Source organism: Dioscorea cayenensis, chromosome 16 (genome assembly GCF_009730915.1).
Source record: "Dioscorea cayenensis subsp. rotundata cultivar TDr96_F1 chromosome 16, TDr96_F1_v2_PseudoChromosome.rev07_lg8_w22 25.fasta, whole genome shotgun sequence".
Classification (NCBI taxonomy): Eukaryota; Viridiplantae; Streptophyta; class Magnoliopsida; order Dioscoreales; family Dioscoreaceae; genus Dioscorea; species Dioscorea cayenensis.
Window position 1 is genome coordinate 2,902,873 of NC_052486.1, and position 17,030 is coordinate 2,919,902.

General features: G+C 38.9%; 1 protein-coding gene and 1 pseudogene across 1 annotated transcript; both read right to left on the minus strand.

The window, feature by feature from the left end:
* Nucleotides 1–3,880: 3,880 nt before the first annotated feature.
* LOC120279398 (two-component response regulator ORR22-like) lies at nt 3,881–5,463 on the minus strand. The gene is made up of 2 exons (XM_039286331.1): nt 5,282–5,463; nt 3,881–3,965 (listed from the first exon to the last, which is right to left on the minus strand). The coding sequence occupies exons 1-2, from the start codon at nt 5,459–5,461 to the stop codon at nt 3,894–3,896; spliced, it is 252 nt and encodes an 83-aa protein (XP_039142265.1). The 5' UTR covers nt 5,462–5,463; the 3' UTR covers nt 3,881–3,893.
* Nucleotides 5,464–12,578: 7,115 nt separating this feature from the next.
* Nucleotides 12,579–14,485, minus strand: LOC120279198 (annotated as a pseudogene).
* Between the last annotated feature and the right edge of the window lie 2,545 nt (nt 14,486–17,030).

The window sequence follows — 17,030 nt, forward strand, 5'->3', positions numbered from 1 at the left end:
GAGTGAAGAATGTGTAGAGGAGTGCTCTTGTTTTTGCTTGATCTCATTAAAACAAGGTAAGATCCTTGTTTTTGAGATGAGGTTAGTTTTTAGAGCTTGGTAATCCTCTTGTAGCTTTATACTTATTTCTTATACTCTTGTCCTCTCGTTATTCCTTGTGGTATAATGGAAGCATTATTCTCCCGTGGATGCAGGTTTGTTCTGAGCCGAACCACGTTAAATTTGATGTCTTTTATTTTGTTGTTGTGATAATGCTTGTATGTTGTCATTGCATTGTCTATTTAATGTGTTGTTGCTAGGTGTTTGTGAAATTGTACTTCAAGCATTTGACAAATAACTACACTCATTCCATGTTTCCCCACACATAACACAATTGACCCGAAAGCCTGTTGAAGGTAAGTCAACAAAATTGTGTCAATGTTTTCTATGCCCAAGACTAAGGACATAGTCAACAATCAGAGATTAACAAGCTTATGGAAGTCTTTGATGTGTTATACCCCTCCATCAAGCCATCTGAACCTAAGGATTCATGTCTTCTTTTGTTGCAGGTATCCAATGTGGATGCATTCCTATTTCTTCTTCTATTCTTCATCTGCCACTTTCTCTGACTGAAATATCTAAAATATTGATGCAACAATTGCAGTAGAATTAATCCTGCCCAAGTTACTCAGCAAAGAAGAAATTTCGACTGGCTTTAGTATGCTAAAATGCCAGAAGCTTGCCTTACCTTGCCTTGGTTTCACTAAGGACCCTCCCTTGCCTCCATAAGAGAGCTAAGATGATCAGGAGCTTGGCCTTTGGAATGCAAGTGTTTTTTTTTTCTTGTATCTCAGCTATTTTTGTGGTCTTTTTTTATTTTACATGTCTAGTATTAATGTCTAGTATTAATGAATGTTTATTTACGCCAACAATTGTTTAGTTTATTACCATAAGATGATGCATGTATATATCCGTCCATAGTATGCATTTTATCTATATTTGTCAAAATATATATTTATTCATCCGTTTTTATTTATATTATATGTGCATTTTTTAAATGAAAAAATAAAATAAAAGTAAAGAAATGCAGAATGAGTTACAAACAACGCCACTGGGTTGCAAACTCAACAAGCCATGACCGGCAATTGTCCCAACAAACACAAGCAACCAAAATATTAGTTGCCAGTTGATCAAGTCGTTAATAAACAGCTCAAGTTATTTGGATTAAAATTTTGAGTATGTGAATCAATTTCAAGCTTGGTTTTTAGTTTGGGATTAAATTCAAACCAAGCTCGAACCGCAAAGAGTTAAATATATTATAATTTTTTTATGTATTTATAATAAATAATAATGTTATTGATTATTATTTTATTGAAAACACAAAATATGAATGGAGTTTTAATTTCAAATTAAATCAACCAATTTGATTTTATTTTTGAATTAAATTGAGTCAAACTCGAAGTGGGTTCACCCCCAATGAATCCGACCCATTTATGGACCTACTAGAGAGGGCCATTATTATTTTAATAAAAATTTAATTAAAACTTGTGTAATTTATAGTATTTCTCAACAATTGAGATTACCTCAGTTTTTTTTTTTGTTTTTAACAAATATAACAAGCACAATAATCAGTGATAAGCGCAAAATCGAAAATTGATCATCCGACCATGTGTCCTCCACCGGCAAGACATCGATTGGGTTGCAAGCCCATTCTAACACCAAGAATCCTTTATGGCACCCTGTACATAATTTATCTTTGCTCACCCTGTGACAGATAGACTTTGAACACTCACCCCTTACATGAGAGTGGATCTCTTATTCATTGGCTAGCCAACCAATGTTAGCGTCATAGTTGTAATGATGATAAATTTACTATTTTTCTTGTGAATGTAACTTTTATATTGTACAATTTTCACATATTTCAATTTTTCCATTCTATTAACATATTTACCTAGGTGAACAATGTTTGAAAATTATATTTAAAAAAATGGATAAAACACATTAATTTAATAAAAGAAAGATTACAGACTAGCACCATAATAACACAATTCCAAAAAATACATCAAAAGCAAAAACAAACACCAAACTAAAACAACAAGAACAATCATAACAAAAGGAAATACACTCGGCAAGAATAAAGTCCCAAGCAACTTCTGGAAACCCCTTTTAGCCTAATCTTCATGATGTTGGGAGGGACAAAGCCCAAACACACTTGTTTAAATAGCTCCCCGGTCAACAACAAGCCCAAACACTTCTTTAAAGTAGCTCCAAATTTGGTCATGTTGGGGGACTTAAGCCTTCATTTAAAACCCCTTTCGGACGCACTAACACATTCGTAGATTTTCCAATAACTTGTCAAGGTTAGTCGCCAAAACACAAACCATGACATAGTAATTACGTGGAGTTCGGCACTCTTGCCTACGTCTCCACGGAGGTCGGAAATTGGAATCCACTATGAAGAATATCTCCGATGGCTTGAACAACTCTCAAGCTCCTTTCAAGAACAAAACAATAAGAAAATCCTGACTTATAATCCTCATCACCAGCACAATGAAAAAATGATCTATATAAATAAATCAGTATGTGACTAACATGCATATGCCCACAGGGCCCAACACCAAAATAGGCTCCAAATGGGCCCATGGTTAATGGGAATGAGACTCTTTCCCACCGCTGCCACTCATAGTTATTTCTTATGATTGTTTCTCTTCACAGGTCAACATATGGACATTGGAAAAAAAAAATTTTAGAAAAAGGATCAACAAACTCAATCGTCATATGACAAAGCACACAGGTAATGGTTGGTAGCTTATTACTTTGATTGCTTAAGGTCATTTTGGACAAGATTGCCCCAAACAAGCCAATTAAATAGGTTTATCAGGTAATGGTTGGTAGCTTATTACATTTTTGGCTAGATTACTTAAGGTCATTTTGGACAAGATTGCCCCAAACAAGCCAATTAAATAGGTTTATCTTCCTAGAACAAGACCCATTCCAAATCATCTAGATGACCTTTAGCATAAACCTCCTTCATTCATAAAGTAAGTTCAATTTTCTAATTATGTTACTATAATTTCATTTAATAAAAAATATTGCAATAAAACAATAACTGGCAAAACAATTGAGAAAATTTTGGCTTTCATAAAATACTAAACATAGGTGATGTTTGATTGGTGATTTACTTAATTTATCTAACCAAGCAACTCTTTGTTATTCATTAACCCATTTTCATAAGTGTTCAAATAAATATATATTTATTACTTAAATTTTTAAAAAAATATAACATCGGTAAATATTTATTATTAATTAAAAAAATAAATTTTGGCAGGCATTACACTTCAAAGAAAATTAATCAAAATTTTTAACAGGCATCACATATATAAACCTGCAAAATATTTTTATATCATTGATCCCACTCCACACAGACAATATCAAAATTAATCCACACATAGATCAAGTGTGAAAACCTGCAAGAAAAAAATCCAATTAACACAAAATAAAAAATAAAAAAAAATTCTTCGGCCAACTATTTCTGTATATTCAATCAATACCAGAATACCAGCTCATAACACAAATTCGATTTCGACACAGAGTTCAATATATTTATAACAACTGAAAAATCAAACGGTAGTTAAGAGCAAGCAAGTTAGAGCTTACCATCATAATAAACATTATGAGCAAATAAATAAAGATCAAAGGGTCTGTCAAGTGCCCAACCAAATTCTTCAACAAACTATTCTTGCAACTATGGGGGTCAAATTCCAAGTCTTGTCCTACACCTCATGACAAATGCAGTACCAAATAAAAATTGTTAAAAAAATAAAAACGACATAATGTTACAAGCTCTTCACGAGAAAAAGATATACATGCATCGAGTAAGCACCAAACAAGCAGTTCAGTCACGCCAAATCAGTTTACATACATGCACCGAGAGAATACATATCACATCCGATATCGCCGTCCATAAACGCAGCTTCTGCAAGGTCCTGTTGCAGAAACAGCAAGAAATTATATGCCCAGAAAATGTCCAAGCAAACCCAAACAGGGAAATTTGGGGTTCTGTTTATACTTGCGTCATAGAACAAGACATTAAGATGGTAATTCCTTATTCAATCTAAAAGCTTGAAAGAAAAAACAGTAAATATTAACAACATATATAATATGTATAGCATCAGCCAAACAACATGACTGTAGATAACAAAGAGGGGACACTTAAAATACATGTTTATGATCTGCTTACTATGTCTCAACGTATATATCAGCAATTGCCATTGATTAAAATCTAAAAGTACATCGATATGATCCAAAAGTATGCAAAAATATCCAATGCTGCATCTGGATCCTATTTGTGCAGAGGGTCATACTGGCATCATGTTAAAAATGGATATGGCTGTACAATTACAAAGCCAAATCAAGCTGAAAATAGGATGAGATGATCCTTTCTAAAATACATCACATTGAAGTTTGGATCACCACAGTTTAAAGACTGACATACCCGTCATATATAAACCCATTGCACTTATATTACACAACCGATGTGGTACTATATTTCCAACACCCTCCCTCAAGTTCAACTCGGTCGAACTTACACAGACTTGTACACCAGAGGTCTGTTTACATGGACTTGTACATTACTTGTGTCTCAGAGGTCTTACACACATAGAGGTCCTACACATATAGACTTGTACACTACTTGTGTCTCAGAGGTCCTACACACATGAACTTGTACCACATCGGTGGCTCCACTATATTTCTCTGATACCATGTTAAGATTTTATATTTTTGATACTAGTGGGCCCTATATGGGCTCTATATGGGCTTAGGGGTCTTACACCAAAAAGCCTCAAGACTTAGTGGATCAACCTCTATACCTATATATAAACACATTGCACTTCTATTACACAACCAATGTGGTATTATATTTCCAACATAAACAATACAAAGAATGCAAATATATTTACTAGTTCCAAAAATCCTTCTTACTCCATGTAATTACAAGAGATACACACAGCATAAAGACTGTTTAGTGGTATCCAGAGCACTATTAATCAAAAAGTTGACACCTTGAAGCTAAATAACTTCAATTAGAATTAGAAATTCAAAGATGTATGTTGTCATCAAAATGTGCAAAAACATATATATAAATGAAAAGCATAATTATATATACATATAATATAATATTTAAAAAATAAGAAAACAAGATCACAACAGTTTAATGACCAACATTCCAAGATGTGCCAAGTAATATGAAGCAATGAAGCATCAAACCAAAAAAATAAAAATCAAGAAAACAAGCACATACCGGTTTGATGACAACATCCAATAAACCATTGGAGGCATTAGAATTGAAGCTGCCCTGGAATTTCTGTGTTTCCATCAAGAAACCATCCTTATACTTTGGCTGAATATCATTCACGGGGTTATTAATTTTATGAGGTTGTGGTGCATAAGAAGCACCAAAATTAGTCAGAGGGGGATTCATGATCATCTTCATCTTCTTGTCACAAAATCCATCCTTCAGAGTCTGACTATCCACAAACGGAATGTTGGTATGAAGATCGAGCAGCGAAGAGTTTGTGGAAGAACTTATTATGATATTGGAGTTGTGATGATCCTATTTCTGTCCCTGCCAATGTTGTCTAGAGTTCCCTGACCTGCTGAAGTTCAACAATTTTGAGTCCTCAACCACACGCATCGGTATGTCCCCACAGAGCGCCCTAGCTTGGAACTGTATGCTACTTTGCATTAGAGGATCGTGAAGAGGTGGCACAACCACATTACCAGCCAAAACATCATGTGGATTATTGTCCACATGCGAAATCATCGGTGGTATATTGTTTCTCATGTTGTTATTTGACACATCATCATTACTAGCACAGATACTCATATGTGATGTATTACTCGAATTCCTATCAGACAAAACAGCAGCAGGCCATGTGTTGTTACATCTTGTGAGATCAGGTAAATGGCTAGAATCTCCAAGACCCATGTCAAAAGGGTTTGAATTCAATGGATTGGTGAATCCCACGGATTTTGTATGTATATCACCAGCTTGCACTAATAAAGGGTTGCTTGACAAAGTAGAAAAGGAGTTGCCGCATGATAAACTGCCCGTAATCGGGTTGCTAGCTTTTTGAACAGTTTTGTTCTGCTGCAACTGGTCAAGTTCCAATGATGTGGGCAACCTATTCAAAATCGCATCAACTGAAGAACTCTCCCTCGTCTTCCACCTTACTCCCCCTTGCTATGGCAAGTGGAGGGCAGACACCTCCATATGTTCCCTCGTCCAAGTCCTGGGCGGATGCTGCCGCCTCATCTCAAAGGAAGGCCACTGTTTCTCCATTGGCTGACGGCCTAGAACAAACTGAAAGTGAACACCTCTGACTTCATTCGTCTGGATCAAGAGACCATTTCCAGGGCACATTCTTGTTTCCAGACAGCGCTGTATGGAAAGTTTTTTGGTAAACCACCTCCGTTCGATCAAGTTAAGGAGATATTAAGTGCGAAATGGAATGACCTTGGTTTGTTCCAGATCTCCGACCTGCCGAACAGCTATCTGTTAATCCGGTATAGTAAGCATGAAGCTATGCAGAAGTTACTCTTCGAAGGACCTTGCGCGGTGAATGGTATCATTCTGCAACTGGTTTCGTGGAAGCCGTACTTTGAGCCAGCTTTCACGAAGCTCTCCACGGTGGCCCTTTGGGTGCAGCTACATAACCTCCCAGTCGAATTTTGGGAAGAGGAGGCACTGGAAACCATATCTTCTCTTGTTGGTCATCTGCTTAGAATTGATGAATTTACATTTTCTCTTTCCATGTCCAAATACGCCCCAATATGTGTGGAGATTGACCTTGCTAAACCCCTGAAACAGGGCTTCTGGATTGGAGACGAAGATAATAGGGTTTTTGTTGTAGTATTGTATGAGCGTCTCCCCACGTTCTGCTACCTTTGCGGTCTGGTGGGCCATGGGTCAAACTCCTGCAACTGCCGGAGCCCAGGGCACCCAGAAAATCCCTCTCCACCCCATTGCAATGATCAGCTTGATCGGCAACGGCAGGAGGTCAGGGACTCTTCCAGAGTTATGGGTGATGGCATGGATGTGGGGATGGAACCCATGCTGCCAGTACCGGGGGAACTGCGGGAGAGTGTGATAGAGTTGCCGAAAACTTACTATGGGCCTTGGATGCTGGTTTCAAGATGACGAGGTCACTGTGGAGGGCGAGGTGTCTCTTGCGGTCCGAGGAACCAGGGAACACGTGCAGCAGTCGCAAACTCATGTGACTAGACCGTTCTTCTCCCCAATGTCTCGAAAGCAAGGAATGGGGCTGCATGGTCGACACGTGGCGGGAGCACCTCAAGAGGCAAAGGAGGTGCTGTTAGGTTTACGGTTCTCGGTCAGTGTGAAGGTCCTGTGGAAACGTCCAAAATCTCTGAAAAAGTGGACATTCACAATGCTCAAGAAACTGCTCTCCCACCTAACTTTCTCATGGAATCGGGGTTGGAGAAATGGTAGCAGGTCTCTGCCAGGGCTCTTTCGTCTTCCGAGGAGGCGTTGAATACTGTGCATGGGTGGAGTTCCGAGGGGGAAAACCCTAATGAGGATATATCTCATACCCTCGTCTTGGTGATATCAAAGGGAAAGGGATGTATATCCTCGCAGTCTCAGCAACCTTTTGAAAATCCCCCCATCCTTAGAACCTCATCGATGGCGCCGGAAGTCTTTGAACGTGGAGGGGCACCAGAATCTCATCAGATGATTGAAGACAAAGTATCTTCGGCGCTGGTTTCCCCTTCCCATTCTTCTGGAGGCTAAACTGTAAAATGAGTGACTCGGAGGAGGGGGAGGAGGAAGAAGAGGCCTTAGAGGATGTTGAGATTGTGGAACCGGATGATCTAATGACGCTTGATTAGTACCAGAGTAACTTTCAGAAAAAGGCTTTATCCAGGAAAAGTATTTAGTTGCAGGCGTCCCCTCAAAAGAAGGGGAGAGTGGAAATGGAGGGGAGTGAATCATGAGCTTTGTTTTTTCTCTATTCTTTCGTCTGTTGCTAGTTTTGATTCAGTTTTTTGCTACTTTGTCACTCTTCGATTTGAAATGTGTCTTTTATTTGATTGTGATTGCCATGATGTTTAAGGAAACTACTAAAATCATTTGTTGGAATTGCATGGGCATTTCTAGCAGGGATACTATCTCCAGAGTTTTTCATTTAATGAAGAAGTTTAAACCAGTGATTTTCTGTCTAGTAGAAACTAGAACAAATGATGATAGACTGGAAAGGTTTTGTTCTAAATTGAAGTCCAGATGGAACTAGGTAGCAATCATAGTAGAGGGTTACTCGGGAGGAATTATCACTCTCTGGAATCCTGGCATTGGGTATGTAACTCCACTGGTTAAATCTAAACATGTCCTTCACCTTGTAGTGACTACAGGTACAACTAAAACTTGGGTTATTTCCACGGTTTATAATTCTAATCACTTGCAAGGGCAATGCATCCATGGGAAAGAACTCTCAAGTATAAACTCTCTCAATTTACCGTGGCTTATTATGGGAGACTTTAATGCTGTTATCTCTCAGGAAGAACACAGAGGTGGTTCTCACTATTATTACAGTCATAAGGCCAGAATTTTTTCGGATTTTATCTCTTCTAATAATCTATTGGATATTGCCTATATAGGTCCTCAGTTCATCTAGTGTAACAACCAGAGTGGTTTAGCTAGACGGTGGGCTCGTCTAGATCGCTGTATTGATAATTCTATTTGGTTGAATAGTTTTGACAATATATTGCTTGGTTAAGCATCTCCCACGTTTTCTTTCTAATCATTCGCCGTTGCTGCTTACGGTTTCCCCCTCGAGATTTAAATAAAAAAAAAATTTCGGTTTGAAAACTTTTGGTTGGAATACTTGGACTGCCATTCTGTGATTAGGGAAGCTTGGGCATTTAAACCCCATTCTAACCCTATGCATGGGGTCTCCCATCTTATCGCTCATACTAGGTCCAAGCTGATAGAATGGAAATCTAATGGCTTACACCCTTTAGAATCAGCCATAGATAAGCTAGAAATTTCCATTCTAGATGCTGAACCAAGGATGGATTGAGTGATGTGAATGATTTTTCTCCTTAATCGCTTTCTCTTTTATATAATAAACTCTCAGCTTTGCAGAGACAAAATAGTACTAAATGGGCGTGGCGGGCTAGACTCATGTGGGTGCACAGTGGTGATAATAATTCTTCTTTCTTTCATAATTCAGTTCGGTTCCGTAATCACTGCAATTCTATGTCTCACATTATGGACTCAAATGGTAATGTGTTCACTGATCATGATAGAATTAGTCAGGTTTTCATAAATTATTTTTCTGATCTTTGGGAAGAACAGACTAACTAGCTTTCAGGAGATAGCTCAAGCTCTTCCTGACGATCTTCCTCAACTTTCGTTGAGTGAAGGTGATCAATTAACAACAGATATCTCCATTAAAGAGGTACATGAGTCTTTGTTCTCTCTCCCAACTGGTAAGAGTCCTGGCCCTGATGGTTTAAACGTGGAATTCTTTCGTTAATTTCTACTGGAATGACATTGGTGATATTCTGTTTACTACCATTCAGTATTTTTTTTTATCACACTGTTATGCCTAATGCTTGGGGTAGGACATATATCACTTTAATTCCTAAAAAACCCAACCCTAAATGTGCCTCTGATTTTCGGCCCATATCTCTTTGCAATGTGTGCTACAAAATTATTTCGAAAACCCTTGCTAATAGGTTGAAAAGTATTCTTCCTAAACTTATTGGTAAGGAACAATGTGGTTTTGTTAGTGGCAGGACCCCCTTTGACAATATCATAACTCTTCAAGAAGTGGCTCACTCGATCGATGGTGATAATAAATCCCCTCCTAGGATGTTGATTAAGTTAGATATCTAGAAAGCATATGATTCATTAAGCTGGACTACAATTCTTGCAACCTTGACCAAAATGAATTTCCCAAGCCGTTGGATTAATTGGATCAAAGTTTGCATCAGCACTGTGTTGTTTGCTATTATGATTAATAAATCTCGTACCAATTGGTTCTCCTCAAGTAGGGGCCTCAGACAGGGTGATCCATTTTCCCCTTCTCTTTTCATCCTAGTTGCTAAGAACCTGACCTCTATGCTCAATTTTTCAATGGCAAACAATATGATTCCAGGTTTCAATTCTGACCTTCCTATAAACTTTAATCACTTGATGTATGCCGACGATCTTATCCTCATTACACAGGCATCTAGGAAAGTCTCTAGGAACATTAAACTATGTCTCTGAATTTATGGTAGGTTAACTGGACAAAAAGTTAATAATTCAAAATCTAAGATCATTTTCCCTACTTGCTTCAATTCTAGGCTTAGGAATAGCATCTCTAGCATTCTGGGTTATAAGGTTGGTTCCTTTCTGTTTAATTATCTAGGAATTCTGATCTCTCCAAAAAAATTGGCACTCTCTTATTTCTCCTCAATGGTAAATAAGATTGAGAAGTTAGTCTCTTTTTGGAAGAAATCTAGAATTTCCCAAGCCGGGAAAACTATTCTCATTAACTCAGCAATTATGTCCACTCCTCTATATTACCTGTCAGCCTATCCTATTCCAGATTCAGTGCTTGATCAACTAGCTAAAGCCGCCAGGGCTTTCTTCTGGTCTAAGGGTTGCAATAGAAAGGGCATCCACTCTATGGGCTGGAATGACATAACTCTTAATCGATCTGAAGGGGGTTTATCTATTTGTGACCTAGGCTTGTCTAAAATTTCCCTGAAGGCCAAGAATGTTTTATATACGCTCAACAATGCCAATGTGTGGTGGGTATTATTATGAATCTCAAATATGGTAAATTTAATGTTTGGGCAGACTCTGTTCCTGCTAATTGTTCCTGGTTCTATAGGGGTTTATATCGTAATGCCAAGCATATTAGATGTTTTCTTTGGATCAACACTATTAACCCTGCTTTAATCTCTTTCTGGAATGACCCTTGGTATTTTCAGATTCCTCTTTCTCATAAACCAACCTATTTAAACATGACCATTGCTCAAGATAATTTCAATTTATAAGAGTTGATTTGTGACAATAGCTGGAACATCAATAGTCTTCATTTGATGTTTGGCCCCTACCTGAATGATAACATCTTCTGTCATAGTCAATTTCAGTATGAGCAAGGTAACAATTGGGTTTGGTTCCCTAAGTCTAAGGGAACTAAATTATCTGCTATGATCTATTCTCATTTTAATCAACTCAGATCTATTTAAGATCATTGGCAGGGTTAGTCCAAGGTATGGAGGCTTAAAGTAGCTCCTAGGGTCAAATAGTTTTTGTGGTTAATGTTTCACAATGCAGTTAAAACACAGGAGTACCTATACAGATTGAATCTGGGGCCCCAAGCACTTTGTTACCTCTACAACCTTCATGCAGAATCTGCAGAGCATCTATTTCATAATTGTGTGAAGGCACAAGAGATTTGGAACCTGATTAGCACAGCACTTAGGAAACCAATCCTCTTTCCTAATGGTATTTCTTCAGGTAACTTGCTCCATCAAGAATACTTTGGTAATGATCTTTCTCTCAGTCGGTTATCGCTGCAACAGTATGGTTCCTTTGGAAAGCAAGATGCAAAAAGATTTTTAACAACATCCAACTGAATACTGAGTTAGTTTCTGTGCAAGCAATTGGGCATGCCAGGGAGTATCTAAACTCATCCTATGTTTATATTGGCAAGAACTTTATTAGTAATAACCTCTCCTTTGCTGACAACCCGATTTTGATAATAACTAATATTGTCAATTATGAGACTTTTTTGGCAGGCTGTGGTTTTGTGTTAATTGATTATCATTCATCACTAATCAGTGCTGGGAGTTGCAGGTGCTTTGCTGGCTCTACTCAAGAAGCAGATGCGATGGCCATAACTTTTGCATTACAAAGCTGCTCAAACTGGGGAACAACAATCAAGACAGTATTAACAACAAACGAGGAGATAGTCAAGGCGGTTAAGCAAGGTTGCTTTGTTGATGTTTGGTGACTGAATATGCAGGTTAATGCTATCACGGAACTCATCATCAGTTTGGGAGGGCCACGTCTGACAACAATCCCCAATGGATGGAACCGTGTCGCCTCATCACCTGCTTTGCATGGGCTTAATCATCATGAAATCTCTTTATTCCATCAAGGCAAGGATTTGCCCAAGTGGATCATGAAAATCCTTAGACATTTAGGTGTCAATTGCTGAGTATTGATTGTATTTTTAGGTTATTTTTATTGTGCTGTGTTTTATGTTTTGTTGTCTTTTATTTTCTTGGCCATTGGTCTGTATTTGAAACTCTGTTGTAACTTTTTATTTCTATTAATAAAATAGCTCTGAGAGCTCCTTTCCCTTAAAAAAAAATGATGTGGGCAACCCTTGAAGCAAATTGGCATTCTGGTTTCCAGGAATACTGATGCCCTGAAGCTTCCTAGGATCATTGATGGGAACACTTGGATTGTCATAAGAGTGATTAATTGGAGATACTCCGGAGGGGTGCAATCTCGTGAAGTCCCATTCCGATCGGAGAATTCGACCTTCCGAGTAAACTATTTGATTGGAAAGGTGTCAATCGTCGGTAGTCGTCAGCACCCTCGGCATTGCATGATAGTTTTGAAAGCCATCAAAAGAAGCCATGGGTAAGTAAGAATGCTCCGGCCTCTCAAAGCGACAACCAAGTTAGCTTGTTGGCTTGCTACATGACCTGAGTCGTTTTCGATTAAAGCCGATATTTTACGCAAATAACGTAGCAGTAAAAATCGAGTTACATAAAAAAAGTCCGCAAGCAAATCTCAAAAAGAAGTATGAATAAGAGAGCCAATGCTGGTATGCAATCTTGGAATTTATTATATAATTACCTATTTAATAGTATCCTTCCTAGCAAATGTTACAATCTACCAAAGTACATCATGCATACCTGTAGGTGGCTCGCAACATTTTCTCTAGTAAGCCCCTCAACGTTCATGAGATCAAGTATCTTCTTTGGCACAGCCTTTGTAAGACGCAACAAAAAATATTATAATTTAGGACTATCACATGGTTAACATAGATACTAGCTAGAATATTAATTTCGTACTTTCAATTCCCATTTGATTGACAGCAATAACAAACTTGCGGTGAAGCTCAACAGACCAAACAACCCTTGGCTTTTTCTGAGTGGACGGGTCATCATTTTCATGAGCATTTTCTTATTAGAATTTGGCACCTATATATATATATATATATATTGAAAAAGTTAATAAACCACAACATCTATATTAATTCTAAAATCACAAGATGAATAAGGTTTTGCATACAGGTATCTAAAACTTTAATTTTGACTATGCATCCAAAGAGCTTAGAACTAAATTAATTAGATAAAATGATTTAAAAAAATTATAGACATGTAACCCTAATAATTTTGTAGAGCGGTTCGCCTCGAAAACTTAATATCTTCAGTTTACTTACTTGAGACAATCAGATTTTGACAATGAAAAATCTCACCAATTGGAGATACAATAAACTACCGACTGCTACTTGTGTTTTATGTTTCTAAGATAATGAATACGTATTCATCTATATAATTTTCTAAATAATTCTTATTTTTTTTAAACTTATCTTTTTAGTACTATAATTTAATTTATAATTTTTTAGTTCATCTACTATTTTTAAGTAGGCCATGTGATCAGCCTCCCTTCTTGAGGGTTTAGGGGTCTTCTTTCTTGAGGGTTTAAGGTATAGGGGAACTGACACGATAAAATTAAAATTGTAAAAAAACTAAAAATTTATAATTTAAAATAGAGGTATTAGAATGGTAAGTTAATATATATATATAGTGGTCATTGAGTGAATTACCCCTATTCATCCATTGTCTATTCGTGGCGTGGGTTTGTAATCATTATGGCCTTTTTGCATAGGTTGCCCTCGTATCCTAGTTCCTAGAGAGACATGTGAGGACCTTATAGACATGTAAGAATTATAGACACTAATTGCCATCCGGGCGAGACTACATGGCCTTCACACTTATACATACATATATATATATATATAATAATAATAATAATAAATAGTGGAAATTGCCAAAAAAAACTCTTTAAGTTTGTAAAATTGCCAAAAACACACCGTTAGTTTTGCAATCCCTAAAAACCCCCTCCTTTTAAACTCTATGTTTTTTTCAAACCCCCAAACCCTCAGAACGGATGTGAACGGAGTGAGTTTTCAAATTTTATGGACGAAAAATGCCCTTGCATGGGGAGTTGTGGGTCGCAGCCCATCTCGGCGATTTGAGAGGAAGTGGGTGGTTTTCCGTAGGGTAACCCCGAGAGACGAATTTATTGGAGCCGCTTACTTGCTTTTTTTCTCAACTCGCGTTTCACCTCTTCCATTTCCGAAGTCGCCTCCGAAAGTTGTCTCTCACCGCGAAGCCTCCGTATTTGCAGCCTTTTTCCTTTCCACCGTATCTCAAAGGAGAAGTCCCCCAGCGAACTAGTTGACATTTCATCGGTTTGCAATCTAAGGAATTGAGTATGGTTTTTATGTTAACCTGCTCACTATAAAGAAAGATTTTTCGGTTTTGTTTTGTGTTCCTGCTTTTTGTTGGAAGATATCGAAGTCTCGCAGTAGGGATTTCTACGGGGTTTTTGTTAGTCTCGGGGAGATTTCTGCATTAGGGTTTTGTTTTGTTTTGCATTTGCTCAGATACACTCATCGAAAAAGTTTTTCGATTGTTATGATTTGTGTAATATTTATAATGTACATTTCCTTTTCATTTGATATGGTTGCGCTTTTACAAAATGAGGGTTGACGCTTTAAGAAATGAGATGTTCTGCTTTAAGTTTTGTTGTCGCTTTGTTTAAGTATTCTCGTCTCTGCTTAATAAGTCGGGTCTCTGCTTAACATTTGATATCTCTGCTTTAATAACCCGAGAGGGTTACCGCTTTAAAACCCTAAATTTGCGCTTAAACTTTTTGTGAATCTGCATGTTGAATGTGTTGTTATTATGAGTTTGGTGATTATGGTGGTCAACCTAGTTAATGGGCGATGCTATTTGACACCCAGTAGTGGATACTTTTAGACGAATTGAAAAATAACATGACCCCTCGACACTCGGGAGATTATTCAGCGGACACCGTTTACGGCTGCTCATCGAGTGGAAGCTATATACCAAGAGAGGGCCCTTCTTGATTCTCTTTTGCAAAGGAATGCGATGGTCGCACTAATAAATTCGGGGATCGGGGAAAAGCTCGCGAGTTTTGCACCTCAAGATGTGGCCCTCGTTCTTGGTCCAACGTTGGCGATGGCGACACGCTGGTCTTTCGTGAAGAAGAAAACCCGGTCACGTTCAAGGGAGGTATCTATCAAAAACCCTCGAGACATACGAGACTCCATCAAGAGCACTCTGGTGCAACTTGTTCGGCAGAGGTGAGAAGAAGATAATTTTTGTCAAACTTACTGATGGTGTACCTCATGGCAGTGCAGTCCTGCTTCCCAAATCGTCATGCTCGGTTCGAGCAGGATCGCTGATTATGTCGATGATCTACCGTCATGAGGGCGTACGCGTAGGCGCGAGCGGCGCACAAGTGGCTTATGGAGGATATTCCTGGCAAGCGTACTCGAGTGCAAGATAGATGCTGCCGGGAAGAAGACCAAACCACGTGGTACATTAAGGGTTGCTTTCGGTCGCTTAACGTCCCTGGTTTCTACGAGTGGCCGGAGCGGGGAAGAAAGTCCGTTCGCAAGATCCCAAGGATGCTTTGTTCTACGGTGAAAGTACTTACCGGAGCAGCGACGGTAGAAACCGACTTGTCATCGCTTTCGATGGAAAAGAGGTAATAAATCATGGACAATGTTTTAACATAAGTCTTTAATGTTTAAACATTTTATTTAGCGTTAACTTTAGTATTCTTACGTTTAACTATTATTCATACTGGTTTAAATATTTTGTTCTCCGTTTAATTATATTCTATAACGTTTAAATATATAAACACTCTGTTTAAATATAGTTTTTATAGTTTAAAATAGAGATGATTTCACTGAAATTGTTTTGGTTTACATATGTTAGTTTCTGAAATTTGGTTCCGTCGAATGCTTTGAAGAAGAAATATTTGTTGGGTCAATGAAGCGGATGGATGCTATTGCTCCCGGAACCACTTGCTCGAAGGCGGGATGAGAGGGCAGCCTACATATGCGGCGCTAAACGCCGTTCTCCTACTTCCTACCCACCACGCGCACGCATTCCTCGTAGCCAGGAAGCCCTCCCTCACCGCTGTGATCGACGCCCACTACCACGTAGCGATGTCTCCGTCGTGGCACTGAGCCGTGGCAAGCGCCCTCCCGCAGCAGCTAATCGGCGACGTGAGGCGTAAGATGTCACACAACTCTTAAGCAAGCACGCCAGATATTGATGTAATCGAAGTTTCCTCGGCTTATCGCTTCGTAAGTTGAGGCGGCTGGAAGGCGCGTTCGCAAATCGGGCCGCGCCTATCCCTCCAAAGACTCACACGGACGAACGAGGCGTGCCGACTTTGGCACGCAACGACATCGCTTCCGGGAGAAGGTCAATTCCAAGGCGGCCACATTCAAGAGAGACTTATGAAAAAGAGGGAGAACAATCACGCCTCTCGCCTCAGCCCTGCATGCGACGATTAAACAATAGCAACACCATCGGCGGTCGATGTTGTTAAGAAGTTCCGTCATTGATGACATGTCACAATCTAATAGACATCGAGATGATGGCCATGCTGAGAAGGTCGCTAACTCTCTTCTGATGAAATCCCCACCCGAATCGGCCGAGACAAGGCATCAAAAGACGACACAATCCCAAGATCAAGAACAAGAAGGGTGTGCCTCAACGATGATACGTTACGGCCACGCTGAGAAGATCGCTAACTGCTGTCGTGGCCGCCAAGCCGGCCGATCAGAGTCACATCCAAGCAGACACAATCCCACCACAACAAGAACCACGTAAGGATGTCATGTCGATGTCAAGCTGGCCGCCCTCGCATCGGCCAGACACACAATTCCACAATGCAATAACCATGT

Excerpts from the sequence above, each read along its gene's own strand:
- LOC120279398 (XM_039286331.1), bottom strand. The coding sequence starts at position 5,461 with ATGAATCCCCCTCTGACTAATTTTGGTGCTTCTTATGCACCACAACCT. Across the intron at positions 3,966-5,281 it reads TGGATGTTGTCATCAAACCG|GACCTTGCAGAAGCTGCGTT; the intron begins GTATGTGCTTGT and ends TTTCTGCAACAG.